This window comes from Vigna umbellata, chromosome 11 (genome assembly GCF_029865625.1).
Source record: "Vigna umbellata cultivar VRB3 chromosome 11, Vumbellata_1.0, whole genome shotgun sequence".
In the NCBI taxonomy this organism is placed as follows: Eukaryota; Viridiplantae; Streptophyta; class Magnoliopsida; order Fabales; family Fabaceae; genus Vigna; species Vigna umbellata.
Window position 1 is genome coordinate 22454807 of NC_142175.1, and position 26178 is coordinate 22480984.

The 26178-nt window shown below is 37.9% G+C and overlaps 1 protein-coding gene across 1 annotated transcript; it reads left to right on the plus strand.

The window, feature by feature from the left end:
* The first annotated feature begins 12544 nt into the window (after positions 1–12544).
* On the plus strand, positions 12545–24676 carry LOC124845451 (kinesin-like protein KIN-14C). The gene is made up of 17 exons (XM_088101660.1): positions 12545–12762; positions 12859–13098; positions 13186–13330; positions 13768–13877; positions 13967–14086; positions 14280–14483; positions 14824–15033; positions 15134–15208; positions 21529–21675; positions 21772–21901; positions 22017–22126; positions 22848–23009; positions 23091–23305; positions 23585–23666; positions 23751–23855; positions 23941–24048; positions 24209–24676. The coding sequence occupies exons 1-17, from the start codon at positions 12754–12756 to the stop codon at positions 24395–24397; spliced, it is 2361 nt and encodes a 786-aa protein (XP_087957786.1). The 5' UTR covers positions 12545–12753; the 3' UTR covers positions 24398–24676.
* Positions 24677–26178: the final 1502 nt, after the last annotated feature.

Consider the following 26178-nt stretch of genomic DNA (forward strand, 5'->3'; position numbering starts at 1 on the left):
GTTAAATTTAATGTAACCAAAATCATATACTATTCCCCATTCCAAATCAATAACCCTTTTTGTCTGTATATAATGAAAAATAGTTAATACAAAATCACTTATACTAAAAAAAAGAGAGATGGAATTAGGAAAAACATAGGCAATATTTTTTACTAAATTACTAAAAAAAATATTTTCTTTTATTATCCAGATTTTTAAATTTTGAATTTAAAAAAAATTGAAAATTTGAGTCTAACAAACCTTGAGTTTAGAATTTCATTCGTAATGAATTTAACATACATTTATCATTTGGATTTTTTTTAGGCTAGTTCATTATCCTTCTTTTAAAATAAATTGAGAGAGTTTAAACAATTCTTTAGAAAGAAAGAGTTTGTTTAGTTTTATATGTAAATAACATACAAAACTAATGCATGATATAAGGTGTATGTAGACAGCCTTTTTGTTTTTGTATGAGTATGTGTAAGGCTAAGAGATATATCTTTATGACGTATTCTTCTTGTCTTCTAGTGCTTGAGTCACTTGCTCCGAACGCTTTCACTTTTGATCAGGGGGTGAGGTACCTGCGAAAGGTACTTTGACGCTCAGCTTAGGTGTGATTTAGTGGATTGTTTATCACAATTGAGTATTTTGGATATAGTAGAACGTACCTGACTTTTGGCCTTGACCTTATATTTATAAGTCATCCCATGGATCCTAAACTAGCACAGCTCCAATAAAAACAAACTTACCTTTAGATTCAATTAGTTCCTCATAAACAGCTTATCAATATCTTTAATAAAATATCTTTAATTAATATCTTTTAATCATTTTACTATTATTTTATCATCTGCTGGATTATTGGCCCAATAATAACTTAAACGTTGGCCCAATTATAGCCCAACATTAATAAAATCATTTAACCTGGTTGACTAATGTTGATGTAGCGGATGGACCGAATGGTCCTGAATATTAACCGTTCGGTCTATACTATATACTATACATATGCACCGAAGTCCGAGTTAACCGTTCGACTTTAGCCAAGGTTAACTATAGGACTTATATGAGCTTGAGAGGGGTCATTGTATTGGGAGCTTATTTTCAATGTGCTTTAAGTCATTGCTCTTCTCTAGTTGGAACGGTGGACTCTAGGCCGAGTGGCGACTAATGGGAGTTCTTTTTAGAACTTTTTCCCATGTTGAGCAGTAGACGCTAAGATCCTGTTATCTAACTAAACCTTCCTAGCAAGGCTGAACCGAGCGGTGAGTGATAGAAGTTCTCTTAGAACTTATTCCTATTTTGAGCGAAGGCACTAGAAGTTCTCTTTGGAACTTTTTGCTAGGCCGAGCGGTAAACCCTAGGATTATGCTATCAGCACAAGCTAGTTTAAGCTATAAAGCCGGATGACCAATCAAGCGAAACCGCTTGTTATTTGATTGGACGTTTAAGGCCCAAAATGAGAAATTTATATTAAGAGGTGTCCTTGGTGAGTTATAGGTGCTTTACTATCTTGTGAACTACAAAATAGATAAGAAGGTGACTGTAATAACATTAATAGGCACAATCATTGAGAAGGTTCCTCGCCTGTCGGTTTAGGACCATGAGTTTGTCGGACAACATTCCATGGGTTTTGTTTACGAGACTTTGCTGCTCGGTTTTAGACCAAGAGTTTTTCGGATAACATTCCCTAGGTTTTGTATGCAAGACTGACAATTCACTGAGAACTTTTATCACCTCGGTCTGGACCAGAGTTTTTCGGATAACATTCCCTGGGTTTCCTAGACGAGAGTGACAGTTCACTGAAAACTTTTATCACCTTGGTTTGGACCAGGAGTTTTTCGGATAACATTCCCTGGGTTTTCTGGACGAGAGTAACAGTTCATTGAGAACTTTTATCACCTCGGTTTGGACCAGGATTTTTTCGGATAACATTCCCTGGGTTTTCTGGACGAGAGTGACAATTCGCTAAGAACTTTTATCACCTCGGTTTGGACCAAGAGTTTTTGGATAACATTCCCTGGGTTTTCTGGACGAGAGTGACAGTTCTCTGAGAACTTTTATCACCTCGGTTTGGACTAGGAGTTTTTTTAGATAACATTCCCTGGGTTTTCTGGACGAGAGTGACAGTTCGTTGAGAATTTTTATCACCTCGGCTTGGACCAAGAGTTTTTTGGATAACATTCCCTGGGTTTTTTGGACGAGAGTGATAGTTCGCTGAGAACTTTTATCACCTCGGTTTGGACCAAGAGTTTTTTGGATAACATTCCCTGGGTTTTCTGGACGAGAGTGACAGTTCGCTGAGAACTTTTATCACCTCGGCTTGGACCAGGAGTTTTTTAGATAACATTCCCTGGGTTTTCTAGACAAGAGTTACAGTTTGTTGAGAACTTTTATCACCTCGATTTGGACCAGGAGTTTTTCGGATAACATTCCCTAGGTTTTTTGAGGTGGCTCAAACGGTAAGCTCTCGATTCGCCAAGTGATTTGTGTGCATGATTCTGTCAACTGCACTGTGAGGCCGAATGGCCGAATACCTGTGATTGAATGGAAACTGTTTGGTTTTATTCATACCAACAGTGTAAACACAGGTCTTGTCAAAGGAATTTAATCGAAACAAAACATGACATCAAAATTCAACTAAAATAAAACTTAAGACGATTCACATTCCAAGTGTTAGGAATGGCTTTCTCATTCATTGAATCAAGATGACAGGCTCCATTCATCAAATCCTGTGATGCGAAATGGTCTTCCCCATCCATGTGCTCGGTTCATCCTGGCCTCTCCTTTTTTCTGCCACCTAAGGTCACCTTCTCGGAAACCTCTCGGTTTGACCTTTGTATTACACTTTATAGATGTGCTCACGAACTGAGCGGTCAGGGCTACGACTACAGCTGCAACTTTGCCTATGTCCTCATTCCTCTTTTTCTATATGATCATTCGGGACTTCTCCGTGGAGACCTTTTTCTTGACGAACTTCTGATTTGTGCTTTCTCTTGGTTCACCATATTTATGGAGATGACCCTCCCAGATAAGCTTCTCGAGGTCATATTTTAGTGTTGAACACTCTTGAGTACTATATCCCAGGTTCTGGTGATATTGACAATGCTTCCTTCCATCCGCGTTTCTAGTTGTAATAGCGGTTTTTACTAAGAGGAGGTCAGCACTAAGGGCTTCATCCAGAATTTTTGCTCTTGGTGCATTAAGAGTTGTATAATGAGTAAACGTGGGCGTTCGGGAAAAATCCTTTAAACGAGGAACCCTATTGTTACTGCCAACCTTGTCATCTTTCTTTTCTCTTTCTACATTGATTTCTTGTTGTTGTTTTTTCCTTAAGTGTCTTATGTGTTCAATACGGATAAACTCGGCAACTCTCTCCTAGAGTTCGTCCATAGTTTTAGGCGGTCGCGCATATAATTTTTCAGCAAAATATTCTGGTCTTGCATGAAGGCAAATTGTTGATGATAAAAGTGTGATTAACATATTTAACTCATGCAATTTCATTATACCTTTTCATAAAGGCCTTCAAAGTTTCCTCCTTCTCTTGTTTAGTATTTATCAATTTCGCTGGTGTCATCTCCTGTCTCCGATTGGACATGTATTGTCTTCTAAAGAGAGTTTCCACAATAGTGAAACAACCCACTATGTTTGGGGGAAGAGTGTTGTACCATTCGAATGCCTCCTCCTTGAATTATAATGAGAAGACTCTGCATATGACTAGGTCGTTGTTCGTGTAAAATGCCATTGCATTAATAAACATCCTAGGGTGATCATCTAGATCAGTTGATCCATCATATTTATCCAATGCAGGAGGAGTTTTTTCTAGCATTGGAGTTTGCATGATGGTCGACGTAAAAGGAGTAAACTGGTAGGCCGAACGGTTTGCAAGGGCGTTGGTTCCCTTCTTTCTCGACCGTTCGGGTTGGTGTGATGGGATGGTTGTCGATTACGACTTGCATCATTTTCATTCTCGCGGTTGTGATCCATGTGGGTTGTCGACGCTGAGTGCTGAGCAGACTGCACAGGACGACCTCGTTCTGCCCTCAATGTCGTAATCTCCTCCTCGTGTTTTCGCTGCATCTCCAACTACATGTGTGCCTGAGCCTGCATCTATGTTTGCATATCTCGTATCAGTTCTCTGGTGCTCTGTTGCTCCTCCATGTTTCTCGTGGTCACCATTAGGTTTCTTCAGCCTCTCTCGGTCCCACGGTGGATGCCAAAATGATTTTGTATGGGTATGTGTAGGGCTAAGAGATATACCTTTCTGACGTAGCCTTCTTGCCTTCCAGTGCTTGAGTCGCCTACTCCGAACACTTTCACTCTTGACCGGGGGGTGAGGTACCTACAAAATTTACTTTAACGCTCAAGTTAGGTGTGGTTTAGTGGATTGTTTATCACAATTGAGTATTTTGGATCTAGTAGAACATACCAGCTTTTGGCCTTGACTTATATTTATAAGGCATCCCATGGATCCTAAACTAGCATAGATCCAATAAAAACAAGCTTGCCTTTAGATTCGATTAGTTACTCATAAACATTTTATCAATATCTTTAATTAGATATCTTTAATTAATATTTTTTAATCATTCTACTATTATTTTATCATCTGTTGGACTTTTGGCCCAATAATAACTTAAACGATGGCCCAATTGTGGCCCAACATCAATAAAATCATTTAACCTAGTTGACCATTGTTGATGTAGAGGATGGACCGAGCGATCCTGAGTGTTAACCGTTTGGTCTATACTATATACCATACACTTTTATTTATTATTTCTTTTTTGTTATTGTTGTGTTAATCCAATCATAGTTGAGTTCTTCAAGTAGACCTAATGAGATAATCCATATATATAAAAAAGATTTAAGACGAATGAGTTATGAATTAAATCATATAAAGTATTAAATATTATTTCTAACCCAAAACTTTAATAATAAATTTGTGAGTCACAACTTGTTTAAACATATGAGTCAAAATTTAGGTGGTTAGGTTACTTGTTTGAGTGAATTTAGGAGCTGGAACATTGAAATTGTGAGATACATTGTTTCTGCATCTTTTGACAGTGTAAACCAGTTTAAATTCATGCACTAAGCTTGTTGAAGCAAAGATATTATGTGTTTTATCTACCATACCAACTTTCACACATTAGATCGCCAAGTCTTTACAATTTTTCCTTCAAAAGTTGTTGCATAATTTCTGTATACTTATTCTGAATTCTGAAACCTCATAGTTGGACTGTAGCAATAGGTTTGACCATAAAAAGATGAAAATAATCAATCAAAATAATCATTGCATAAGCTGAAAAATAAATAGGGTCAGTGCAGTCCAGTATGCTTAATTTCGAAACACAGAATTAGAAAATGTCTTCAGAAACTAGTTTTCTTTCTTAGACATTTCATCAAACAATTGCATTCAATTGCATTTGAGTTTCAAATTTAGATGCTGCTACAACTTGTTTTTGTTTCTTGTGTTTTTAACTAGTTCTAGTGTCATTCATAAGTTCAATTTGAGTGTTTGCCTTCTTGATAACCTGTTTCTTGCTTTAGTCATTTTCTTTGAAATTCAAGCACCAAATTAGTTGTGGAAAGTCCTATTTGGTGTTCTGTCTTTACTGGTTTAATTTTTCTTTACTGAGTAACGTGATTAGTGATAGTCTTTGCAAATTATATGATCTGTTTGAGGTGCTTTTGAAGTTGCAGCTCAACTCAGGCCCCAAATCATCATTAGTAGCCTACTAAGAAGTAGGGAAAAGTGATAAACAACCAACACGAAGACAAGCCTAGACTGCAGCAAGAAAATATGATTTGCAGCCTTTGTAAGATCAATTTAAGTGAGTTTGGAGAACCAGCCTTCTATACACCACTATAGTTGCGAGATTTTCTTCATTTTGCTGGCATTAAGCAGACTTTTTGTCGAGAATCTAGAGTTGCAATTTCCCTTTCCTTTTTCTGTTTTCCAATTTTACAATTCCTTGTATTAAGGCCTCTAAGCAAGTGATTTGGAAGAATTCACAAGTGTTCTTCCTTTCACTTGCACATTTTTCTTTTAATTTTTCATTAAAACTGGTTAGATAGTGAGTGTGTCTTGGAACCAAAGTTCCAAGCCTTACTTAGGAGACCACATTCTCTTATTGTTTCTTTTATTCTTTGCCTATGGTCTAAATGAGTGAGACTAGAAGAGATAAACTTTAAGTCTTCTCACAACCTAGGGGTCCAAATTAGAGTTTAGCTTTTAATTTTGCTTTTTTCTTATTGTTGTTATCTTTGAGTCAACTTCTTGTGACCTTATATGTAATTTTGAGTTAAGGAAGCTAAGTAAGTAGCCTAGACCATTTTTTACAAGGCAAGACTTGGTATTTAAGAAACCCTTGTGGTTCACCTCTCTCACCTGGAATTTGTTCTTTGGTGAAAACTAAGAATCTTTAAAACAAGAAAACTTCTAAAATCATAAGATGTCTAGACGTCAATCTCCAAGAATTAGCGACTTTGAGGATCAAACTACTCTCAAAGAAATTGCAAAACAACTTAGAGAACAAAGTAATGTCTAGATGATTGATCTATGTCTAGTGCTGCTCATTCTTTTGATCCAAATGCAAATATGGAATAAAATGACCGAGAACAAAGTCTTGTAATTAATCAATTTTGCCCAGGAGTGCAAAAGGATAAGTGTGGAGGTGTGATGAGTGCATATTTATGCCCACATTTATGCTTTAAAATTCAAATTTTTGATGAGATAATTGTGCTTAAATGGTTGATTTTAAATGGATTTGTGATTATTGGAATTGTTGGGTTTGGGAATTAAAGAGATGTAAAAAGTGAGTTTTAGCGCATAAATTATTCTTGGATGTTCTAATGTTTATTTGTGCAGCTGAAATTAAAGTTTAATTGGTCCAAATTGCAAATTAAGGCCCAAAACCAGGTTTTATTTGAAAAATAATGTACATATGGGCCAACAAGCAGACTTTACCCTTGCACCTCCTAAATTTCCCTACATACACTCCTATTTCTGAAACAGGCCAAACAACCAAGCCCAAACACTAAGCATTTTCTCCTACAACCCCTAAAATTTCCTATTCCTACCCCTCCTAAATCATACTTCACCAGATCATGCCACGTGTCCAAATCCTCCCCACACAGATTTAGTCAACCACATGCAGCCACATCACCCTCTCTGCCACATCACCATCTTCTTACCAGAAACCCTAATCTTCCTATGTTGTCGTCGCTTCAGGCCACCGTTCATCACCTCCTCTCTCCGGACAACCACCATGATTCACGCTCAACACCATCGCAAGTTCCCGCTGCCACGACGCACGACCTCCGTTCATCTTCACCACCTGCACTCAGAGAAATCACAGAACCCAGAGTCGTGATTTCTTTCCTTCTACCGTGACTACCGCCTCTTCCGCTGTGAAACCTCCATCTCTGATCGCGACATCACATCTCGGGCCACTTTGCCGCCTCCTTGCCACTCGCGCCTTGCCACTATAGCAACCCAAATCCCAGAATCACTTGAAAACTAGAAGAATAGAAAAACCTAAATCGCGGATCCCTTTCTCGCCAGTATCATAGTGCCATCCTCAACCATCGCTACCGTCAAACCCCATCATCGCGAGACCTAGCCACTGCTATCTCCTCAATTAACGCAACCATCAACACCAACACAGCGCTTCCATCATCCACGAGCACCTCCTCCAAGCCAGCATCCAAAACGGCCACCACCTACATTAAGAAAAACCACACAGCAAAACCCAATCCTTTCGCAAAATCGACGCACCAGCCAAATCACCGTCAAGGCCGTAGGTTCTCCACGTTTCCGGCTCAATCGCCTCCATCGTGAAGCAAGAACGCGTCAGTGCCGCTGCCAACATCTCAGATCTGCAAATCCAAAAGCCTAGAACAGAAATCGCCACTACAACCATCGTGGCAGCCTCCACATTCTCGCGCCTCCATGTTTTCAGCAAGAACGACAGCGTTGGAAGCCTCTCCCCTTTTCCTCATGGCGGCGCAAGCGCAGGGGCAAGCTCTTTCCCCAATCTGAAACCTAATTTGGGAGAAATGGGGAATTCCACGTGGCAAGCTCTCATTGGCCGCGCCCTTCCTCGGTCAAAGCCGGTCAACACTGCTTAAGTCTGGTCAAAGCTGGTCAACAGGGGTTTTGGTGCAATTTTGGAAATTCAGAAGGGGCTAAAGTGCAGATAGAAGAAATTTCAGGGCATTTGTGCAATTTTGGAAAATCAGAAAAGCTAAAAGATAAAATTCAGTTGTTGAATTAATGTAATTTGGGAATATCAACAGAAAATATCTTCCAAATAATGTTATAATTATCTAAATCTTTTAGTTATTTAAAAGATACAAGATAAAAGATTTTGTCAACTGAATATTCAGAGTCCAAGCCCAATCAAGCCCTCTATAAAGAGACCCAGGGGGGACTTCACTTCAATTAATTCATTCTCTCATACTCCTCTCACATTTCTTTCATCTTGTATTCAACTCCATTCATGGAGAGCTAAGCATCTAGGACTATTCTGCTGTAATTCCATGATGGATTCTGAGGTTACGTTAAGTTAAATGCAATTGTTTATTTTGATTATTGATTTAAGTTGTTCTCTCTGTATGTCTTTCATCTCTCTGTCTTGTTAAAAGTAAAGATTTTTGCATCATAATGTGTTTGAATCTACATGCATATTGATTATATGAGTTCTAGGGTTTCTAGGTTTAATTAAGAATCTACTTTGATTTAATTTAGGAACTTTTATATGATTAGATGGTTTTTACTATCAATTGAGAATGTACTTTGGTTGGTAGTAATAATTTCAACTATAATTAATTGAGAATTTAATTTGATTGATTAACTTTTAACTTGGTTAGGAGATTTAAGAATAGACATGATTAAACACAATAGAATTTGATTGAGAATGTACTTTGGTTGAATTTATTGTGAATAATCTAGAAAGGTTTTGCATTTGATTGAGAATTTACTTTGGTTAAATGCACGATCGCCCTCAAATTAATTAAGAATGTACTTTAATTAATTTGAAACTTAAACAATAATTAATTGAACAATTATTCGTGAATAACCGATGATGAATCTATCTTGGAAAAGCAGTGGAATTAGCCTATTTAATCATAACTGTTTTTAAGTTTCTTATTTATTCTTTAAACATTCTTCAATCATTACTTTTATTCATAAGCATTGCATAACATTCATAAGAGTCAGATATTCGAAAGCAATTTCGTGTTCGTAGGGAGACGACTCAGGGTTACTTTAGCCCTATCTACTTTCTTCGATACTACTTGGCAATACTGAAGTTGCCTTGAAAAGTAGTATTAATTTGATAGCTTCAACGACAGCGTATCACTTGGCAAGATTTTTGAATTGGGCTAAATTTTGATATAAGAGATAGGATCGAACTACTTCCTTGTAGAGATTTGAATGAACTTGTTCAAATGTGAAAAATTGAATCTCGTTGTGATACCACATCCAAGACCATACAAACTTTATTGTCTTAATGAAGATGGGGATATAACAGTCAAGAATTAAGTGAAATTGACCATTTCAATATGGAAATTCAAAGATGAAGTTTTGTGTGATGTAGTTTCCATGGAAGCTTGTCATGTGCTATTGGGGAAACCATGGCAATTTGACCATACAACCCTTCATCATGGTTTCACCAATGCCATAACTGTGCACCACCATGACAAGAAAATTGTGCTTCACCCTTTGTCCCCTTCACAAGTGGCTAAGGATCAAGCACAAATGAGGCTCAACAAGGAGCGTGAAATAAAAGAAAAAAAAATCCTAAATCAAAAAAAGACAAGAGTTGTCCTTAAGGATGAAAAGGAGGTGTGGGAGAGTGGTGTTCCCTCCCATAAGGTCACTCAACATGAAGTTCTTTTGAATAAAAAAACTTTACAAATCTTCTTCATGTAGAGCAAGCTTCTTACCTCCTCATGTGTCAAGGAACAGTCACATTCACTTCTAGTGAATCCAAGACTTCTACTCTATCTCCTCATATTAGAAAGCTTTTAAAAGAATTTGATGATGTATTTCCCAAGGAAGGCCCCATTGGACTTCCACCTTTGAGAGAAATAGAGCATCAAATTGGTTTTGTACCTAGGGCAACTCTTCTTAATAAGCCTGCCTATAGGACAAATGTTAGCATAAAGAGGAAGTTTAGAAGTTTCGATGATGCCCAAAATTTAGTCTCAAGTGTTCAAGTTGCAAGAAGACCTTCATGAAGACTTGTTTTACATTAAAACTTTTTTAATTCAGTAGTTTTATTTATAGGGTGTTATTTATCCTTGATTACATGTATTGTGTGTTTAAAAGTTTTCTAAAAACTCATTTTGCCTTGGAATAATCGATTATCAACTTTTGATAATTGATTATCCATAATTGATTATGACTTACCATAATCACTTATGACATGCAATTATAGAGTTTTCAAGCATGTTTTTTACCTGTTGTGCATACATTAAATGCATAATTGATTACCTCATTTAGATAATCGATTATCACGCGTTAAATAGCTAACAACAAATTTTTGGAGGTGTCATTGAGTGAGGTCTTTATAAAGATGTTTTGAACTCTCATTCTAACACACACAACTGAACTTGAAAAGTAAAGTGTGATCTAGGGTTTGTGTAACCCTTGTGTTGTGGCTTTGAGAACTTGGTGTTGGCATAGAGCGAGACCTTTCATTGGAAGTGTGATTGAGTGTTATTGTTGTTGTTGCTGAGTGAAACCTGTCATCCTTTGTGAATATTTAAAGGAAGTGTTCATCCTTTGTGAAGCATTTGAAGGAGGTGTTCATCCCTTATGGTTTTCAGGAGAAGTGAGTATCATCTCTTGGGGGTAACAAGAGAGGTGTTTTTGAATCCTTAAACTTTTCTTTTTGTGTGATTGTAATAGTTTATTGGTTTTTTGATAGTGGATAATTAATCTCTATTTGGGATTAGCAATTGGACATAGGATCCTTGGGATCTGAACTAGTATAAAATTTCTTATGCAAATATTTCTTTCCTTATACTCTTTATTGTTGTTGATATTATTTGTTAAGTAAATTTTATAAAGTGAGAAGACAAATTTTTTTCAAAGCATAAGAAATCAATTCACCCCGTCATCGTGATTTTTTTCCAAGCACACTAACCATTTTGTTGCATCGCTCTAACAACAAATCCCCAAGAGACAAAGGAGATAGAGTTACAAGTATAAGACTTGCTGGACAAGGGTTGGGTTCAAAAAAGCTTAAGCCCTTGTGTTGTGCTTGTGTTGTTGGTGCCCAAAAAGATTGGAAAATGACGCATGTGATGTGATTGTAGGGCCATCAACAACATCACAATAAAGTATAGGCATCTCATCCCTAGACTTGATGATATGTTATATGAATTGCATGGAGCCCAAATATTTTCCAAAATTCATCTTAAAAGTGGTTATCACCAAATAAGAATAAAAGAAGGTGATAAGTGGAAAACTACTTTTAAGACTAAATTTGCTCTATATGAATGGCTAGTAAGGCCTTTTGGTCATACTAATGCTCCAAGCACTTTCATGAGACTTATGAATCATGTCTTAAGGGATTGCATTGGGAAATTTGTTGTAGTTTATTTTGATGACATCTTGGTGTATAGTCAAAGTTTGTAAGAAGATGATAAGCATTTGAGGGTTGTCCTATCAATTCTTAGGGTCAATCAATTATTTGCAAACATTGATAAATGCACCTTTTGTGTAGATAGTGTCATCTTTCTTGGTTTTGCTGTCAATAAAAATTGGGTTTATATTGACCCTGAAAAAATAAAGGTAATCCAAGATTAAGAATAATATAGATCAATACCAAACAACCAAAGTAAATAAGCCAACACATGGAATTTAAACTGACGCTCAACAAACTCTGACGCTCAACAAACTCTAACGCTCAACAAACTCTGACGCTCAATGTCATTCTTCTCATAAAATTCCTCACTCAATGACACCATTGTATATCTCAATGACACCATTGTATAGCTCAGTGACACCATTTTATCGCTCTACGACTTGGACTTAAATTGGTTCCACACATACAATAAAAAAAATGACGCTCAACGTTGTCTTGCCACAACTGAGTGTTAGACCATTAAAAAAAATGGTCGCTTAGTGAAAAAGTGGACACTCAGCAGCATAAAGCAAAATTGCTTCCAGACTTGTAATATCAAGCCAATGCTCATTGTCACATCTGTCCTGCTCAGTGCCATATCAGAAAACAGCACATTTAATCTTCTAATATAGGGAATCATGATAATCAAAGCAGGAACTAAATTTATATGTTGGTTATTATTCAAATTTGAATTTTTAAACTTAATTTGCTATTATAATTGTAATACATATAATTTTTACACTATTAAAATATTTTTAGTTTACTTGATAGTTTATTTATTTTAAATAATGTAATTATACTTTTTTATTATTATTTAGTATTAAATAAAAAATATATACAAGTTTTTAATATTATATTTGTTATGTTCTTTTAATTTTTATTTTTTTATAAAAAACTATTTAATAAATATTTAGACATATTATCGGATAAAGAAAAAGATGTGAGATGTCACGTTTTGCTGATAAATAAAAAAAAAAGAAAAAAAAAAACAATGTTACGTTAGTTTCGAATTCAAATTCAAAAGTTCACGCTCCTCTCTCTCTCCCCCCCGACCCTCTCTCCCCCCCCCGACCCTCTCTCTCTCAGAGACCAAATCTACCAATTCCTTCAATTTCTCTAATCAAAACCTCCAATTCCCAAGCCTCACATGGCTTCTGTAAGTAAAGCCTTTTCTCCTCCCACTCAAATATTTATTTCATTTTCTCGCAGTCCATGCAGCTTTTCCTCTAAATCACTTTGTTTTCCCTTGCAGAAAAGGGTGCGCCCCGAAGATGCTTCTCTGGACAAGCGTCGCCGGGGCATCGGAGCTGAGAAAATGGAGCGACAGGGCGGTGCCGCTGCTCCTGGGAGGCACAGAACACCGTTTTCCGTTGTCACAAATCGCTCCGACCTTAACACGACGAGCGATGTCAGCGAGGCAGTTGACTTCACGAAGGAGGAGGTGGAGGCTTTGCTGAACGAAAAGAAAAAGGGAAATACATATGATAGTAAGGTTTGGTTTGTGATGTTCTTGATTTAATCAATTAGTCTATATTTTTTCTTCTTTTTGTTCTTGATTGTTTTGTGGTTTGTTTGGCAGAAAAAGATGGAGCAAATGACGGATCTTATTAAGCGACTTAAGGCCTGCGTTCGCTGGTATAAAAGGATAGAAGAAGGGTATGTTCAAGAAAAGGAAAAGCTTCAGTCTGAGCTAGAGGCTTCTGAGAAGAAGTGCAGTGATACTGGTGTGTTTTATCTCTACGGAGATTTTTGAGAATAAGTTGAGTTGATATGCTGATATACTATTGAAAATTTCTTAATACTGTGTTTAGAAGCATGGTAGCTACTATCTGTCTTGGGTGGGAGAACGAATTCGTATATTTTTGTATTGTTTACTGTTTGGCTAGAAGTAGGTAGGGATTTAGGTGAATTATAGTTTACACATAAATAGTGACATTCATTCTTCAATATACAGTGAAATAGTTATCGGAGTTATTGTAATTATTTGGTGATGTATTTAGCTTGTTGAGGGTTTATATATTTTGTTTTAATTTATTCTATTTTAAAGACCTGTTTCTTTTTTTTTTTTTTTAAATTTCTATGATCGAGTCTATAGTGCCTTCATGCCCAGATAGAATTTATCTTTGGTTATCAGAAAATTCATACAATTCTGTTTTCTCAGTGACTGAGATGAAGAATAAGATTGATGAGTTGAAGGAAGCTCTGTCTGATTCGAGGAAGACAATTTCTTGTCTAGAAGAGAGAATTGTGAAGGAAGAATCAGATAAATTGGTAACGCTGTCTGCCGTCGTTGTGTGGAGTATGTCAAGAGAATTTACTTTATTTCCCAATGACCTCTTTTTTTGTGGCTTCAAATCTAGGAAGCAATTAATTCTTATGGTAAAGAAAAGGAAGCCAGAACTGAGGCTGAGAAAGTTCGGGATGAGAAGTCAGCTGAGCTTGAGAAAGTTCGGGATGAGAAATCAGTTGCTGAGAAGAAGGTGATTCAATGCTATATTCTGTATAAGATTGTTATTTGTAAAATATTGGACTACTGAACTTTACCCCCGAGTAATACAAAATCGATGTCCTCTTGGGTAAATTCTGCACTAAAAAGATGTTCATGTTTTCTGCTATTTGAATCCTACAGATTCCCTCGTGATCTGTTCCTTTTGAAACCATTGAGTTTTGCAGGCCATTTCAAACGAAGATTTGTACAAGCGATCACAGGAGTATAATATGAGCTTGCAGCAGTACAATAGTCGTCTTCAGTTTGATCTTGAAACAGTTAATGAGGCCCTTAAACGGCTTGAAACGGAGAAAGCAACCATTGTTGAGAGCCTTAGTAATTTAAGAGGCCACAATAAGGCATTGCAGGATCAGTTGGTATCTCTTAAGGTTAGTTGTATCTGTATTTTCTCTATAGTTCCACCTTTTGTATGAATTTTTGTCACTAATTTTAATAAATATTTGAAATCAAATGAATTATGTGAATATTGTGATAATTATTTTGCTACATTAAATGCGAAATGGAAGTGATTAACTGGCACTGATAGCTTACCCTTATACTTCTTAAAATCTCATAAGTAAACTTGTTGTAAAGAACCTATTGCATTTTACTGGTACTATTACTATTAGCATTACCTATCTGTTGTCATTGATGGTGGTATATTGATAGCTGCTCTTCTTTTTGTGTTTGTCGCCTCTGTTCTTAAATTTTTTTTAATCTGTTTTTCAGGTTTCACAGGACGAGACTATAAAGCAGAAAGAAATTTTAGTAAATGAGCTCAAATGTCTTCGTGAGGAGTTAAAGCAACTTAGAGATGACCGTGACCGTCAGTTGGAGCAAGTAAATGCTCTAACTAGAGAAATAGCGAGGCACAAAGAATATACTGGGAAAACATGTACTCAATTGGATGCATTGATGATTAAAACAAATACTCTTGAGGTTTGTTGTTTTGTTTTGTTCACTTTTATATATTCTTTTATTTCATTAATAGTGCACTTCTGTGTCTAGTGCATTTATGTTATGATGGGTTTCTTTATAGGAAACTTGTTCATCTCAAAAGGATCAAATACATATACTGCAGCAGCAATTGTTTGCTGAAAGAGAGAAGTTAAAGGTAATGTAGTTGGTTTTTATGCTTTGCGTAAAAAAGTTGCTTAGCATATAATTTTATTGCAGTGTGTGTTAGAAATATTATATCTTTTATCTTTCAGTTAGTTTGTTATTATTTCTTATTTGTATTTTGGGCTTAGCCCATATTTCTTCTATTATAAATAGAGAACTCTATGTGTGTTTAACACAAGGGAGATTAATCCTATATATAATTTTCACTATATTTAACATGGTATCAGAGCAGGTTTTCTGATCTCTTCCGGTGGTCTTTGCTGTCTGCCGGCGGTCGGCCGTCATGGCCGCCGGCAGTCCCTAAAAATTTCATAAGATTAATTTTCTCTTCTTCTTAAATCTCAGCACCCAGAATCAAAGAGACAAGTCTCCTAGGAACCACTGCCTCCTCTGAAGCAGTCGCCGCCTTCTCACCGGTCACCAACACAGTTTCGACCGGTGACCAATGGATCTGGACCGTCTCTTCAAGCACGACCTAACCCTGGCGGTCGCCGTCTTTGTCTCGTCTGCATGCGCTGTCACGCGCCTCCACTCTCCGGAAATAGATCTCGAACGCGTGTTCATCACGCGCCGCCTTCTCAGCGTAGGTATCAAACCTAGTCGTCTCACCGAACCTCCCTCTCTCTGTTCAGACCTTCCAGAGCAGCCATTGCTGCCATCGACGTCTGTCTTCTTCTCGCCGCATGCTTCCGCATCTTCGAACCTCCTTCTTTCTGCGTTTCGCCTCTGTAGTAGAGGGTTTTGCCTCTGTAGTAGAGGGTTTCGCCTCTGTAGTAGAGGGTTTCGCCTCTGTAGTAGAGGGTTTCGCCTCTGTAGTAGAGGGTTTCGCCTCTGTAGTAGAGGGTTTCGCCTCTGTAGTAGAGGGTTTCGCCTCTATATTGCTGTTCTTGCCTTGTTCTTCCTTTCTTATTGTATCTGCCGCACAGATCTGCTGCATTTATTGCCTCCTTCTCCGCTGCTCTCCTTCATCCACTTCTGAAGTTGAAGTGTTTATTGCCTCCTTCTCCGCTGCTCTCCTTCATCCACTTCTGAAGTTGAAGTGTTTATTGTCTCCTTCTCCGTTGCTCTCCTTCATCCACTTTTGAAGTTGAAGTTTCACAAGTTGTTGTTTGTTCATTGACATGTGATAACCCATCTCTGCTTGCCTCACACTCTTGAAGACAAATTATGAGAAATAGAGAAGATTGGGAGAGAATATCCCTTGTGTGTGTTGCATACACATAGGGTAATTTATTTATATTGTAAGATATGGGCCAATGCCCTTAATACATAATAGACTAAGCCCAAATAACAGAAACACACATCTTAACATCTAACACTCCCCCTCAAGCTGGAACATATAAATCATATGTTCCAAGCTTGTTACAAAGATAATCAATTCTAGGTCCTCGTAAGGACTTAGTGAATATGTCTGCCAACTGGTTGCTTGAGTTAACAAACTCAGTCTTGATATCTCCGGATATGATTTTTTCTCGAATGAAATGACAATCAACTTCAATGTGTTTGGTTCTCTCATGGAAGACAGGGTTAGAGCTAATATGGAGAGCAGCTTGATTATCACATATAAGTATCATGTGAGTGACATCTCCAAATTTCAATTCACTAAGCAATTGTTTAAGCCACACAAGCTCGCAAGTAGCTGATGCCATAGCTCTATATTCTGCTTCTGCACTAGACCTTGCCACAACACTTTGCTTCTTACTTTTCCAAGATATCAGGTTGCTACCAATAGAGACACAATATCCAGAAGTAGACCTCCTATCAGAAGGGGAACCAGCCCAATCAGCATCTGAATAACAAACAATTTTTGTATCGTTGTTAGGGCCATATAGCAAACCTTTTCCAGGTGATCTTTTAATATACTTCAGTATGCGAACAACTGCCTCCCAATGGTCTTCACATGGGGAGTTTAGAAATTGACTCACCACACTAACTGCGAAAGAAATGTCAGGACGCGTAACAGTAAGATAGTTTAATTTACCAACTAGTCTTCTGTACCGTTCAGGATCTGAGAAAGGCTCCCCCTGATTTGGTAGGAGTTTGATGTTAGGGTCCATAGGTGTCTCAACAGATTTACAATTCATTAACCCTGTTTCCTCCAAGATGTCTAACGCATACTTCCTCTGAGATATGACAATACCATCATTGGATTGTGCTACTTCAATACCCAAAAAGTACCGGAGTTTGCCAAGATCTTTGGTTTGAAAATGATGACAAAGGTGTTGTTTCATCTGAGAGATGCCAAGATAGTCGCTTCCTGTGAGAACAATATCATCGACATACACTATTAAGTAGATACATCCAGCACTCGAGTGGCGATAGAACACCGAATGATCCGCTTCACTGCGAGACATACCAAATTGTTGAACAACACAACTGAATTTACCAAACCAGGCCCGAGGAGACTGTTTTAGGCCATATAAGGATTTGCGAAGACGACATACCAATCCAGATGACTCCCCCTGAGCAACAAAGCCAGGCGGTTGCTCCATATAAATTTCTTCATGCAAATCACCATTGAGGAAAGCATTTTTGACATCAAGTTGGTAAAGAGGCCATTGGCGAAGAGCGGCCATGGCAATGAAGAGGCGAACAGAGGTCATTTTTGCCACTGGAGAAAAAGTATCACCATAATCCAAACCAAAAATCTGTGTGTAGCCTTTGGCAACCAGTCGAGCTTTCAGACGATCAATCGTGCCATCAGGACCAACCTTGATAGCATACACCCACCTGCAACCAACAACAGACTTTCCAGATGGTAATTGGACCAGCTCCCAAGTTCCACTTTCCTGTAAAGCACTTAATTCATCCATCATAGCTTGACGCCAACCAGGATGAGTTAAGGCATCACTCACAGATTTGGGAATTGACACAGAAGAAATGGATGAGAGACAAGTATAAAAAGATGGAGATAATCTGTTGTAATTAAGAACAGTATAATGGGGGGAAGGGTTACGGGTAGAGCGTATACCTTTACGGAGGGCAATAGGCAAGTCAGACTCAGTTGCTGGAGCCGGAGGAGACACATGAGGCGGCACCGGAAGTGAGTCATGAGGGAGACGATTACGGCGACTATAAACCTGAAGGGGTGGAGGTGAAGTATGATCCTGTGGTGAAGGAGAGTCTAAAGAAGGAGAAGACAAAATGGGTGGAGCATCACCAGGAGGATCACATATAAGAGGAATATCAACAGTAACAGGGAGAGGTACAGATCTAGAAGATAGATGTGAAAAGTAAAAAGAAGACTCATCAAAAGTGACATCAGCAGAGATAAAATGACGATTGAGGGAAGGGGAAAAACACTTATAGCCCTTTTGTGACCGTGGAAATCCTAAGAAGACACATTTGTGAGACCGAGGAGATAACTTATCAAGACCAGGACTAAAATCATGAACAAAACATGTAGACCCAAAAACTCGAAGAGGTAATGGATGCAGAGGGTCTTGAGGAAATAAGATAGAATGAGGGATTTTGTTATCTAGGACGGAAGATGGCATGCGGTTGATAAGATAACATGCTGTGAGAACTGCATCACCCCAAAAACGGGAGGGTACTTGACCATGAATAAGAAGTGTACGAGTTGTTTCAATAAGGTGTCTATTCTTGCGCTCAGCCACCCCATTTTGTTGAGGGGTATAAGCACATGAGGTTTGGTGAAGAATGCCATGAGAAGCCATAAACTGTTTAAACGGTTGAGAAAGGTATTCACGGCCATTATCACTACGTAAATTTCGAATAGAAACCCCAAACTGTGTTTTTATTTCATTGAAAAAAGATTGAAAAATAGAAAACAACTCAGAACGATTCTTCATTAAAAATAACCAAGTACATCTGGAATAGTCATCAATAAAGGTAACAAAATACTGAAAACCTAAAATGGACTTAACACGACTAGGTCCCCAAATGTCAGAATGAACCAATGAAAAAGGAGACGACGCCCGTTGTGAGACACTACGAGGAAAGGAACTACGAGTATGCTTCCCTAACTGACAAGACTCACACGACAAACTTGATAATGTGGACAACCTTGGGACAAGTTGTTGTAGTTTGGCAAGACTGGGATGACCGAACTGAGCATGAAGAAGGGATGGTGACTCCATGACAACGCCAACATGTGGAGAAGGGCGGAGATGATAAAGGCCATGAGACTCACATCCTGTGCCAATCATGTGTTTCGAACTCCGGTCCTGCAACCAATCAGAATCTTTAGTAAACGAAATAACACAATTAAGAGTACGAGTTAAACGACTAATGGACAATAAGTTGAAGGGAGACCCAGGCACATAAAGTACATGATCGATGGATATGGATGGAAAAATATTAACAGTACCAATACCATGAGATGAGACTCTAGACCCATCAGCCATTGTTACTGAGGGTAAATTATTCGGACATGACAAGGAAGAAAACAAGGACTTGTTACCAGTGATATGATCTGTGGCGCCTGAGTCAAGGACCCAAGGTCCAAGGGAGTGAGTTAGACCAACAAAAGGTGTACCTGTACGTGCAACAGATGCAGATGTAGTGGAACCAGAGTGCTGATGATCCTCATACCATTTGAGAAATTCGTTAAAGATTGCAGGTTTGTCTACGATATTAGATGAAGTAGGATGGTCTGCAGACGGTGATCGGGGAGGTGGATCAGAATTTGCCATTGCTACAGGTCGAGGAGGACGTCCATGGAGAGCATAACATCTATCAATTTTGTGGCCTAACTTGCCACAATGGTCACATTTTGGACGTCCTTTACTTGGCTTGCGAGACCGACTTCGATCATCACGGTGAGCAGCCATAACAGAGGAATCATCAGTATGAGGGGATGTCTCAGTGACGGGTTTGCTCGGGATACGCAAAAGAGCAGAACAAGTAGAAGTAAAGTTGGGTATGACAGGAGAACCCAAAATCTGATCACGGACATGAGAAACATCATCAGAGAGTCCGTATAATGCCAACAACATGAAGAACTTTGATCGCTGTTCCAATTCTTCAGCAGGAGTGGAAGCAGGAGGTAATATATCATTAAAGTCATGAAGAAGGGCATGAATTTTACCCAAATATTCTGCCATAGGACCAGGATTGCGCGGACCAATAACAGTTAATAGGTCCTGACAAACACCATAAAGACGCTGAGTGTCATTGGTGTATAACAACTTCGCTTGTGCCCATACTTCTGAACATGTTTCATAGGATCGAAACATTTGTTTCAGTGAGGAGTGAATGGTGGACTTTATAACAATGCACAACTGAGCATCAATTTTCATCCAGCGGGAAGTGTCATCTATGGGAGCAGTAGTCACATTTTGAGTAAGATGATCTAAGTACCCTTGACTCTTCAACCAAAGTTTGATGTCGGACGCCCATGTTGCATAATTTGTGCCATCTAACTTGTCAATGGACAAGTGTACATTCACATAATTGGTATATATTGAAGGATCAGAAGATGAGCCACCAATAGAGGTGTTTGTAGACGAGGAAGACGCCATAGGGAAGGAGAAACCCTAAAAATTCAAAGTGCTCCGATTGACGCAACGACCACAGATCCAGAAAGAGGGCGAGGAGGCGATCACGGCGGTGCTGATCGGCGGCGGAAAGCTCCGGCGACGCGCCGGCACGCGCGGCGGCAGCGGCGACTCTTGCGGCGGCGCGTGGAGGCGCGTGGGAGGTCCGTTCGCCGCGATCTTCGTACGACGATGGTCGCCCGGCCGAGACGATTCCGATGGTGTGGTCGCCGGTCGATTCTGGAACTCCGGCGACGGCGGCGGCAGCGGCGACGGCGGCAGCAGCGACGGCGGCAGTGAGGGGTGCCGGAGACCGTGGAGTTGACTGGAACTATTCCTGTGCTCTAGATACCATATGAGAAATAGAGAAGATTGGGAGAGAATATCCCTTGTGTGTGTTGCATACACATAGGGTAATTTATTTATATTGTAAGATATGGGCCAATGCCCTTAATACATAATAGACTAAGCCCAAATAACAGAAACACACATCTTAACATCTAACACAAATCATCTAGTTGGAAATCAAGTTCAATTATTTCAAGCTTGGTTCATACAATTTGTATGCTCCAGCTTGAGGGGGAGTGTTAGAAATATTATATCTTTTATCTTTATCTTTTATCTTTCAGTTAGTTTGTTATTATTTCTTATTTGTATTTTGGGCTTAGCCCATATTTCTTCTATTATAAATAGAGAACTCTATGTGTGTTTAACACAAGGGAGATTAATCCTATATATAATTTTCACTATATTTAACAGTGTGCTTTAGTGTTTTTGGCAACTACCTGAAACAACCTTATTTTCTTTATGTTAGAATGCTGATCTATCAGCTTCGGACACAAGAACAATGTTTGAAGAGCAGAAGAGAATTATACAGGGGCTACATGAGCGTTTGGCAGATAAAGAATTTCAAGTAGTAGAAGGAGAGAAGCTACGAAAAAAACTGCATAACACTATTTTGGTAGGTATTTCTTGCTTTTTATATATATTTTCTTTGATTTTTATGGTGTAAATCTCCGCTTATAGGTCAATGATATCCAATTAATTTCTATTTCAGGAACTAAAAGGAAATATTCGTGTTTTCTGCCGTGTACGGCCGCTCCTACCAGATGACAGTGCGGACACAGTTGTTTCATTCCCTACTTCAACAGAAGCTCTTGGTCGGGGCATTGAATTAGTACAAAGCGGTATATATACGAACATTTTTGTAACTCTTCAGCTTTTGTATTTTATGATTTACGTGTTTAGTGCAGTATACATGCTTAGACAAGCATCACAATCCCACTCATTAATGTTGAGCAGGACAAAAGTACAATTTCACATTTGACAAGGTGTTCAATCACGAGGCTTCTCAGCAGGACGTTTTTGTAGAGATATCACAACTGGTACAAAGTGCACTTGATGGCTACAAGGTAATTTCTAGTTTGCTTCCTTTCCCTTCAGTATTTCTCTAGCAGATCGTAGTACACAGGAAATAATTATCAAAATGGCTAGCAAGAAAAGAAATAGCCATTGGTGTTTGGGACAGAAGAAAAAAAAACAACTTATCCCAGTGCCTATGTTTGGGACAATGATTTTCTATTTTTAAAATACCATGGATGATTTCTTGCATTTGAGCAATCCTACCAAATTTCTTGGGTGCAGTGGTGGTAAAACCAAAAAAATTAAGTGATTATATTAACATTTGGGATACTTTTTTGTTTGTTTAAATGAAACACTGCGTGAGAGATAAAATTAATGTTTTTATTATTGTTTGTAGTATATGATTGTTTGTTTTTTTCCCTTCATAGGAAATAATCACTAATTAGTGATTATATAGGTTGTTGTTAAGTGTTCACTGACCGCTTTATCTCAGTATCTTCCTTGAGTATGCTATCAACGCTTGAAATATATATTCTTTAAATTTGTTATTTATTATGAACTCTAGCCTCGTAAGATGGCTGGCTGAAGACAACTCAGTTGTGTTTATTTCTTGAAAAGTTGTCTTAGCCGTGGGTTGGAATGAATTATGTACCATTTTAAATACGCTTTACTTGAGGCTTATCTTTTTCGTTCATATTTTTTATTACTTTTGTTTGTGTATTTGGGTCTAAGCCGTGTCTTGACACAGAGGGCCATGGTTTGCTATGACAGGTATGCATATTTGCATATGGACAGACGGGTTCAGGTAAAACCTATACTATGATGGGTAGGCCTGATGAGCCAGATCTGAAAGGGTTGATACCCCGTTCTTTAGAACAGATATTTCAGACTAGCCAATCTCTAAAAGATCAAGGGTGGAAGTACACAATGCAGGTTAGTATACTGCATCCTGATTTTCAATTTTCATGTGGCCACATCTTATGGAAACTGAAAAATTTAATTGAACAATTCCAGGCATCAATTCTGGAAATATATAATGACACCATCAGGGATTTGTTATTAACCAATCGGTCAAGTGATCATGCACGGACGGAAAATAATGCTTCCAGCAAGCAGTACACTATAAAACATGATGCAAACGGAAACACACATGTTTCGGACCTCACAATAAAGGATGTTTGTAGCGCAGATGAGATTTCCTCCCTCCTACGACAGGCAGCACAAAGCAGGTATATGGTCTTTAATATTTTGGTCATGAAAATGATTGCTTTGAATGAACTGTCTGGATAAATGTGTGCAAAGTCTGATTCATATGAATTTTAGATGATTTGTTATTCATTTTCAACTAATCAGTTGAAGCTGCTAAGGATTCCGTTTATGGTTTATAAGTATACTCGATTCAGTTAGAAAATCTAATAATTTATTAGGGACAACGTGCTCTTGTTATTGGTCTACAATCTATGTATAAATAAGGACAATGGGAAATTGTGGGACTCATTTTTTTACAGGTCAGTGGGAAGAACACAAATGAATGAACAGTCATCCAGAAGCCATTTTGTCTTTACACTGCGTATAAGTGGGAAAAATGAGGTACATGCTTTCTTAGTACATATTTTGTTTCTGTTCTTTTGTCCTGTTGACATTATTTCCTGAGGCACTTTCTCTATTTTATAGAACACTGAACAACAAGTCCACGGTGTCTTAAACCTGATCGATCTTGCTGGTAGTGAAAGACTCTCAAAGAGTGGGGCAACTGGAGACCGGTTGAAGGAAACTCAGGTATTCATTGCTGTTAACTTGGGCAGCATGCCAACAATTCTATTTTTCTTGTGTTAACAGCGTTTTTATTAACTGTCACGTTCAGGCTATCAACAGAAGTCTATCTTGTTTGAGCGATGTCATATTTGCTTTGGGAGGAAAGAAAGAAGACCATGTTCCTTTTAGGAATTCAAAGCTGACGTACCTTCTCCAGGTTTGTTAACCTGTTCAAATTTTCATTATTGATGAATTGATGTGGTGGTTGTTATCATATTCAAATTAAAGAGTGAAAATGTTACACTACTTAAGTATGATCAACTTTTATATGTTGATAAAGGAAGATCTTAGTTTAAAATTGCTTTGTTCAATGGCAGCCATGTCTCGGTGGCGACTCCAAAACGTTGATGTTTGTCAACATCTCTCCTGATCAATCTTCCACTGGTGAGTCACTTTGCTCCCTACGCTTTGCAGCCAGAGTCAATGCCTGTGAAATTGGGATTCCACGGCGTCAGACTCATACATCATCATCACGCTCCTCAGAATCCCGTTTGAGCTACGGTTAAAAGAGAGCTTGGCCTGACAAATGGTTTCATCCATGCCAAAATTAATTGCTTATTTTTTTGTCCTGCTTTAGCGGCAGAATGAAGAAAATATATATATTCTTTTTAGCTGCTGACGAGTGTAAAATTTAGAGAATCAAACTTGTGTAAATGGTTGTAGAGGCTTGGCTTTAGCCTCCAATAGTATGTACAAATAATTTGTGTACCATTCAGATGTGACATAAGATAGATCTCTATTTGGCTTTTGCACTTGTTTATTCCAATGATTCTTGCTATCACAAAGCGTTATTTGTCCACAAAAGCTCTTCCCAGAAGGTTAAAATTCTTGGTCTCCCTCACTATTTATGAGCTTAAACTTCGTTTTGACATGATTTTAGACGACACCTGTAAGATGAGCCTTGAACAACACAACAGAACACTGGGGATCGGGCGGTGGAATTCAATCCACTCGAGCTATTTTGTTTGCCGTGTGTACAATTTATAGACTGGCTATGGTGGGTTCACAAATCATCCTTCATCTATTCTAATAAAAGAATGTTGTGCTGATTGAATTGAATTTCTTTACTTCTTTTCTATTTAACTAGTCGATTGAGCGTGTAAGCACGGGTTCTCTATTTCTTTTTTAATTTTGTTTTCATTTTGAATATAAAAATAATATAGTAGTGAAATTATTATGTAATAAGATATGATAAAGATTAGGTTATATTATTTTAATCGTTATTATTAGAATAATCAAGTGGTAAATTGAAGTGATATAACAATAATTTTAGTATTAAATATGATAAATGAAATTGATATCATAATATAGTGTCGGTAAATGATTTTACGAAATAATATGTTAAATTGTATACAGTAGAATACTTATTTAAAATATAATCAGATAGAGGTTATGTAAAATTGTTTTGTTATTTTATATTAGTATTGTAAATCTCTTGGTTATTCCAGCTTTACATGTTTTTATGGGACTATCTAAGCTTCTCTTGCATTTATCTAGGCTACTAAGGTGTTTAGTTGGCTTATTCATACTACTTACTTGTCTTGTCGAGTTCTCTTTGTTACTAAACAATATTATTAAGTTCTCCACTTTACTTAGCTCTATTATTAAGTTTTCCACTTTACTTGATTGTCTTGCTGAGTTCTTTTTCAACATCTTTATGAGAAGGTCGATCATCTCTTTTCTTCCATTTTCAGACCGATAATCTTTTACAAAATGTTTGACTTTATCATAATTGAAACACTTGCTTGAGTAAAATGGACCAGGGGTTGCAATAAAAAGTGAGTGCTCCTCCCTGCACCTCACCTGTTTTGTCGTGCACCTCCAATTTTTATTTAATTTCCACCTTTTCCCTTGGCGCACTTTCAACGCCGGCTACCGAACTTCCAAAACCGGTTAAATGGCACTGTATTTTGAATTGCGATTCTTTTTTTTTTCATTTTTTCTATATTATTAATTTGGCTTGTTAATAATACAGTACATAGATAATTGCTACGATATCATTGATATGTTATTCCTATACTTGTTTATCCATTACAACTTACACTAATAGTATTATACAAGTGCCAAGATAGATTAGTAATCCAACAATATGATTTATAATCTTGTAATTATTATACATGTTCACTATTTAGCAAAACCAAATCCAATCATGAAACCCTTACTGGGGCCCCTTTATCACCGTAGATACATGACTAGGCACAACTCCTTCCATATATGGGACTAGGGCAAGACGCGAAAGTCCAAAATCAGCCGCTTTTGCCGAAAATTTAGAGTCCAACAATATGTT

Excerpts from the sequence above, each read along its gene's own strand:
- LOC124845451 (XM_088101660.1), top strand. Across the intron at positions 22,127-22,847 it reads GTGCACTTGATGGCTACAAG|GTATGCATATTTGCATATGG; the intron begins GTAATTTCTAGT and ends TTGCTATGACAG. Across the intron at positions 23,010-23,090 it reads GGTGGAAGTACACAATGCAG|GCATCAATTCTGGAAATATA; the intron begins GTTAGTATACTG and ends GAACAATTCCAG.